At 40.1% G+C, this 7,976-nt stretch overlaps 1 protein-coding gene across 24 annotated transcripts in view; it reads left to right on the plus strand.

Moving 5' to 3' along the window:
* The window catches only part of cadpsa (Ca2+-dependent activator protein for secretion a), a 174,684-nt gene that overhangs the window by 61,749 nt on the left and 104,959 nt on the right, over positions 1-7,976 (plus strand). For 15 of the 24 annotated variants that reach the window (XM_019867663.1, XM_019867660.1, XM_019867665.1 and 12 more), the window contains 3 exons: positions 530-638; positions 1,561-1,773; positions 2,166-2,177. In XM_019867663.1, the coding sequence (XP_019723222.1) occupies positions 530-638; positions 1,561-1,773; positions 2,166-2,177 (334 nt within the window). The remainder of the gene's footprint in view (positions 1-529; positions 639-1,560; positions 1,774-2,165; positions 2,178-7,976) is intronic. The other 9 variants (XM_019867661.1, XM_019867667.1, XM_019867672.1 and 6 more) reach the window with 1 other exon arrangement.

Consider the following 7,976-nt stretch of genomic DNA (forward strand, 5'->3'; position numbering starts at 1 on the left):
ACACACACGCGCGCGCAAAGAATGCAGCTGCAGTTCGAGTGAGAGCTGCCACTTGCAGCAACAAAGGTGGCGACAGTGGCTGATTGGCCAGGCCTATTGATTTGTGACGACAGGCTGGTATGACTGGCAGCAACTGTAGCAGCAGAGTGTCACTACACTTCCTGTTACCGGCGTAGACTGTGGCTGTCATGTTAAATTTCAAAGCAAAGCCAAAATATCAGTTGAAAATGGCCTTTTGAAAAAAAAAAAATCCTCAATGAGAAGATGATTTGAGCCAGAGAAAAAAAACTCAGCTCATGTAGCGTACATTTAAAAATAGTACAACATTGCAACAAATTTGATAAAAAGCATATAAGTACAGTATTGTTGTTGTTGTTGTTGACTGTGTCTAAAAAGTACAGAACAGTATATGTTGGAAGATATAGGAAAATAGCTGTCTTCAATCAGTAACTTATTCATTGTCTTTGCCATGCGATCATAAGTTGACACATCAGGGCTCATTCACAATCCTCTCCTTGTTTTACTGCAGGTGAGTCAGTACACATTTGCGATGTGCAGCTACCGAGAAAAAAAGGCAGAGCCAGTGGAGCTGCTCCAGCTGGATGGCTACACTGTGGACTACACAGATCCCCAGCCAGGTGACATACCGCTCAACAAAAATGTTGACATCCGTGACTTTGATTGCTTACATGATTAAATCTACAGTACAACTATGAATCTACAAGTGTGAATACAGCATTACAGCGATCCCTCGCTATATTGCGCTTCATTTAATGCGGCTTCAATACATCGAGTTTTTTTTTTTTTCCACAGTACTGTATTCAGAAAAAAATGCCAAATGACTCAGAGTTTTTGTACATGCCTGTATGCATGATTGGTTCCTGGCACAAAGTCGACCAATGACAGTGACTTGTGTCGTGTCACGCTGTTGACTCTCTGATCAGTGTGTCTCGTCACGCTGTTAACTCTCATTCGCCTGCCTCTCTCTGGCATGCTTACTTCTGTTGTGTTTGCTACGTGCGCATTGGAGGGAGGGGAAGAGAGAGAGAGAGAGAGAGAGAGAGAGAGTGATTGGGCTTGTACGAAAAAGCAGCATGTGTCTCTTCGCATCCTCCTCATCAATACCGATTAATTGTCTTATCATAAACACATCGGCTGCCGCAGGGATAGCGAAGGAAACGAAGGAAAAAAAAAACTAATCAGAGGTAGTTATTTTAAGTTACAACTGCATGTGCCTTATATCCCAGGGCGCGCTGCAAGTGGGGCCAACGGAACAGGGGCCTTCGGTATCCAACAGAGGGGCGTCACCCACAAGGGCTGGACGACTTTCGAAAAAAAAAATAACCAAGATTAAAATTTGGATTGATCATCCAGTCCGAGCATCCACACCTTTTTTCTGGGGCACCAAAAACTGCCAGTCACACCGGGCATTCACTCTGCCTGCTAGTTGGGTATATTAAGCCACATGTTGTGGGCCGCATGTTTCCAATATTCTCTTAGCTTGTTCTTCATACGGTGATACTTTAACAGACTTAATCAATGAATATATGCTTTCTCTAGGCCTGGATGGTGGTCGGACATTCTTTAATGCTGTGAAAGAGGGTGACACTGTAATATTTGCCAGTGATGATGAGCAGGACCGGATCCTCTGGGTGCAGGCCATGTACCGGGCCACTGGCCAATCCCACAAGCCAGTTCCTCCTACCCAAGTCCAGAAACTAAACTCTCGAGGGAGCACAGCGCCACAACTTGATGCACCGATATCTCAGTTCTGTAAGTGCTTCACTCTCTAATTCTCACTTTTCAAATGATCATGATTAAAAAACAAAAAAAAACAAAACAAAACCAAAGAGATAAAAACACACTCATCCTGGATCTGATTGAAACACTTAGAAAGTGATGCTTTGATGATCAGCCCTTACTTGTAAATCAAGAGAAGTACATCGAAAACAAATTTCCTGTATCATGATCTTTTCTTTCCACACTTTGTTCTGTCCATTACGCTGTCTGACAATGGCGTTCAGCTATTTCCTCTTTGCTTTGCCCTCTGTTGTAAATTTGCTGTACTTTCAAGTGTCGGTGGCTTTGCTATGTGTCTTTATGTTTTTCTGTTTGTTCCTTCTTCCTTTTCCCCCTCTTTTTAACCTTGACCCGCTATCTTGTAGCTGGAATGAACGGTAAGCACTTTCCTGCCTCTTTTCTCCTTCCTCTTGTTGTTCTCCCCTTGTATAAACATTGTGTCTTAAAGAACACTTGCAGAGGTGACAGATTTCTTTATTATCTTAAAAAGAATGCATAATTTATCAATTTCAATTTTTTTTGTGAAATTATTTCATCGGAGTTGCAAGTAAACTTTTCTTGATGAATTTTCTGCGTTAATTCAGAATCTACCTCTGTTTTTTTTTCCTCTAGCGCATCAAGGTTTCATACTACTACTAGTACGACTAATAATATATAATAATCATGATATGTAATATAGTGAGTGATAGTTATGAATTAAGGGCGGCCCGGTAGTCCAGTGGTTAGCACGTCGACTTCACAGTGCATAGGTGCCGGGTTCGGATCCGGCTCCGGCCTCCCTGTGTGGAGTTTGCATGTTCTCCCCGGGCCTGCGTGGGTTTTCTCCGGGTACTCCGGTTTCCTCCCACATTCCAAAAACATGCATGGTAGGCTGATTGAACGCTCTAAATTGTCCCTAGGTGTGAATGTGAGCGTGGATGGTTGTTCGTCTCTGTGTGCCCTGCGATTGGCTGGCAACCAATTCAGGGTGTCCCCCGCCTACTGCCCGAAGACGGCTGGGATAGGCTCCAGCACCCCCCCGCGACCCTAGTGAGGATCAAGCGGTTCGGTAAATGAATGAATGAATAGTTAAGAATTAAGGTCAGCAACAGCTGGATTTTTTTCCCTGAAATGTCATAGCTATAAATTACAATGCATGGTGAAATCACTGTTGCGCTTAAAACAAAAAAAAAAAAAGAAAATATCTCCCAAACCTGATGTGCTAAAAGAAAAAAAAAGAAATTTTAAAAGCTGCGTCAAAAATACTTTAACCCTTTCATGCACCCCATAACCTGACCACTTGACAAGTTGTCCACTGTAGTAACCACTGTCCCTGAAAGGGTTAAGGGACCATCTCTGATTAAAATTTGCTGTCGACCAGTGTAATGTATTCACAAGTTGAAAAAGTTTCCCCGCTACCAGTTCAGGGTTAGGCAACAAAACTGAACATTTGCACCAAATAAAACTGACAATATTCCCTTTTTTAATTAAAATGGATCAATGAGGTCACACAATAATTGGACCTAAAATATCGTGAAGAATTGCTCTAAGGTCACTAAATTTGGGAGGTGAACCCGCCATCATGTATCACTTAAATCACAAAGTGTACAGTCAACTCTTGCATATTGAAACAGTTTGGCATTTGCAATTTTCCTGTTCACAGATGTATTTTTTGAATCTCATGTGTACTCCATTATTCACTGAACGAGCTGTTCCTGTGCTCAGGCCAAAGCAATGATAGGACTTCCTTGATGCCATCTCATGAAATCTTGGTGTTGTTGTTGGTAGGTTTAATTGATGAATGTTTTTTTTTTTTTTTTTTTTTGGCTGATTATGAAAAGTCCAATTCTGTCTGTATACCTTACTTAAATGCACCCCACGTCGAGAGGAAAAGTCAAAGTATGTTTGTGTTACTCTCACAATCCAGCTACAAGCAGCCTCCATTGCAATTGCAATTCCTCTGTGTTTTCTAACACTTGGAACCCCTGGCAAAAATGCTGGAGTCCTTAATCTCAGAGGACGTTCATTCAGTTGTTTCAATTTGCAGAAAACAAAATACAAATTGCAGACATGCGAGAAAACTGAAGTCATTTCAAATGGGAACTTTCTGGCTTTAAGAAACACGAAAGAAATCAAGAAAAAAAAATAGTTAAATTTTCAGATCATTTTTTTTCTTGAGATTGGTTATTAATTTTCCTCACAACATCTTTGTTTTTACGATTCATTTGACAACAATGCCAAAGAATGAAATGTTTAAATTTCAAATCAAAATCAAATTATTTTTGTCTCATAATCAGTTCTGTTACGTTCTACTTTTGGAGAATCATCAACATGAATAAGTCGAAGGGTACTCCTGGTCTGACAAAAAAGGTTTGGGCATACTCAAGCCAAAAAGGTTGGGAAGCACTCCTCCAGAGTATGGTGTCCAATATGAAGGCTTGTCCTCACCCTGGACATAATTTTTTATTTTTATTTTATTTGGGGAGAATCAAGCGGCTTAATTTTGTTATGGTTCCGAACAAAGTCGGAACTGAGTGGATACCAAAAATAGAGACCAGGAGTGGATTGAGTATAAAAAATAATTTATTGTGACAAAAACTGGTCGCGAGACCAACAAAGTACAACATGAGTCGCTGGGAACAACTCAAGGTATAATTATACAACTAAACAAAAAGCTCTTCCAAAGCCAATAGAAATAATCATGTAAAATCGCTTGTCCTAAAATGACAAGGCAAAGCCAACCAAGAAGTTAAAACACACACACACACACAGAGGAAAGCAAATACCAAAACTAACTGAAGAATAACTACAACAATAGACCAGAAATACGATGAAAAACCAAGAGCGATGAGAGTCTAGAAATACAGCACTTGGGCATGAGATGGGAGCAAGGCGAATAATCTTGACAACTGGTGAGGGTTCGAGAGTCTCTTAAAACAGGTGATCCATAATGGCATGATGAGAGACAGGTGTGGGATTGGAGGCTGAGCCCTCTACTGCCACCTGCTGGAGACAAAACCAACAAGATCCATGACAAATTTAATCCATTGTGTTTGAAAGCAGTACTTTTTTTTCCTTCACCCCCCACTTGGCCGATATCGCGCTACCCTGTTATTCATCAGTCCCGTCTTATGCTCTCCTTCACCATCAGCATCCACCTCTCTTTTGATTTTTTTAAATTATCTAAAAGAAAAAAATATTATTTCCTAACCGATCCCATACTATAATCAATCATCAGCTCGTGTTTGAACTGTTTCTATCTGTATTGCCTGACACATTGGGCACCCCTTGTTACCAGTTGGAGTGGCCAGGATATTAAAGCGGGAAAAAAAAAATCAAACACTTGTAAACTTGTGTGTATACATATTCAAGTCTGAACCTGAGCATACTGTATTAGATGCATATACCTTAGAGTTCTTTAACAGCTGTAATGAAGCCTGTCTTGGGACACTTTTACTATAATAACGATAACTGTAACAAAATGAAACACTGGTGTGAACCCAAATGAAAAGATGAAAACACAATAGGGGAAAGTGCAAAAAATCTTCTTACTCAACAGCTTCATGTGCTCTTTGGTGCTAGATCAGGGGTAAATAGTAAGTTCCAAGAGTATTTCTTATTCCTCCTTGCAGCACCGAGTAGCTCTTTGTGTTGACTGCTCAAAGTGTGCAGTGAGCCCGTTATTCGGCAATAGTTATGACAGGTAGCCCAAAGGGGCTGGGCTGCCTGTGTGCAGGCAGACAGACAGAGGATTTGGCACATAGCAGAGGAGAATGCAGCATATGTAGACTACCTGTCTGCAGGAGGTCGTGCGTACCTCCCGCCAATACCACGTTGGTGTCTTTCATATTTCCTGTCTTTTATTTTGTTCATTATTGTTCCATTTTGTATTCACGTTTGTGCGTGACAGACGCATGGGACAATTAGGAAAATATGAAAGAAACCTCATCCTGTATTGGTTCAATACTGGGCATATCATTTGATTCCCAATTAAGGGACGGTTCTGTCTTTTATGGGACTCCTGGCAACATTACTCTGTTGTGCATGAAGTAGCGTCGTGCACACCTCAGTTCAATAATCTTCAAAAGTCATGTGTTTTGTTTCTTAGTTGGTTTGTGGCATTTTGGGGGCATTTACTGTTAGTGCTGTCAAGCGATTAAAATAATTGTGAGCTTAATTCATTATGATCTGTAATCAATTGATCTAATTAATCTATATTTTAATCTCATCTTAAAAGTGCTGATAAAACCCCTATTTTCATTTTTAATTCATTACATTATTGAGGCAGATCAAAAGACAAAAATGTGGCATTATAAAGTCTTTCATTGTTTGTAAACAGACTTGAACAGATGCAGTCCTCGCCATTCACTTGCTGCTGTAGTTGAGACTAGTCCCAAGTCCTACCTGCAACCTTGAGTTTCGACCACCAGGGTGAATATCACCGTTTTGTTAGTTTTTGTAAATCTCCAAATAATTACAAAATAAAAATAAAAATAGAACATCAGGTCCATAAAAAGTGCTTAGGTTAACATATCAAAAACAGTAAGAACATTTTTCTGAGCAATACAAGCACTCAACACTGAACTTGCTTCAGATATTAAAAATAAATAAATAAATAAGAGCCCCCTAAATCACAGTGCTGTAAGTTAGCACTTCAGATATGACACTGTTCATCATGACAAAATAAAGTGCTGAGATAAACATCAATCACTTCTCGTAGGCCACAGAGGACACAGCAGCTATGCTGACTTCATGCCTCGTACGGGGTGTTCTCGAGTTTAGTTTGGCAAGAGCTTTGCTTTAGCTCGCCATATTGCTAACGCTTTCGGTGCTAACGTTAGCTGTGGATGCACTCGTGACTGGGTGCTTTGCATTAATGTAAGAGGCTAAACTTGAGCTGCTTCGGAGGTCAGCAAACTCCTTACAAATTAGGCACAACACTCTACTTTTATCAATAGTGCCGTCAGGGCGTTTTTCGTATGTACATTTTTCATTCGTTGGGCCGAGAACTCCTCATCGCTGCTTACCTGGCCCTCCCAACTCCAATGGGAGCCTATCAGCTTATTCTGAACAAGCCCAAACATAATGAAAGCCAATCAATGTCCGCTTCAGGCTGTGACTGACAGTTGTTTCCCCACCCTCAACTACTGCTGTGACTGACAGTTGTTTCCCCACCCTCAAATACTCGAACACAGGAAGCCAACACATGAAAAGGGATATTATAAAAAGGCAACCCCCCTACAGAAACAATAAAGTTACAAATTAAAATTTAGATTAACACGATTAAAAAACATAATGCGCTAAATATGACTGTAATTAATTATTCGCAATTAACGCGATAAATTGACACCTCTACTTACTGTATTCCAGACCGGACTCAACAAAGAGACCGGACTCAACAAAGAGTGATCAGAAAAGAACATGAGAGGATTTAAAGCAGGACAACTGCAATGAATTATGAATTCTGTGTCACTAGCAGATATTGTGGAGATGAAAAAACACCGTTCTAATAATGTTGTTAATGTGCATTTGAAAAGTCAACTCAGATTTTTGCTGTTTCAATAGTACGGTTATCAAGACTCAAAGAGGTGTCTCAACATATTTGGTGCTGATGACAATCAAGACCAATAATAAACATCTCAGTTTTATCGGGATTAGGAAGGAAACATTTCAAGACATCATTTGTTTCAAATCAGCAAGGAACAAGTCTAGATTATAGCAATTGTGTGGGTTTGTGATTTCTAAAAGCCTTTATAATTGGGTATCATCGGCATAACAGTGAAAATTAATGTTATATTCATAAATACTATCACAAAGCGGATACATGTAGATGCTAAACAATAGAGGGCCAAGTACCCATCCCTGCAGGACTCCACATCGAACATTACAAAACTCAGAAGTCGCATTGCCATGAATTACACAATGCATCCTCGCTGTGAGGTCAGAACTACACCAGAAAGTGCTGAGCCTGAGATGCCATCACACGATTCGAGGCATTCTAATACAGTAAATATTCGAGGCATTCTAATACAGTAAATATTCTCTAGTGCGGACTCGTGTTTGTCCTGATGACAGAAATTCCTCATTTGGGAAATGAGCATGGTACATGTCCTTCATGAACCTGCAAGTATGTTGACAAAATGCATGTGTAACAACACAATCAATAAAATACAAAAATATACTGTCCAAAAACTGTT

This window comes from Hippocampus comes, unplaced genomic scaffold (assembly GCF_001891065.2).
Source record: "Hippocampus comes isolate QL1 unplaced genomic scaffold, H_comes_QL1_v1.1 scaffold84, whole genome shotgun sequence".
NCBI lineage: Eukaryota > Metazoa > Chordata > Actinopteri > Syngnathiformes > Syngnathidae > Hippocampus > Hippocampus comes.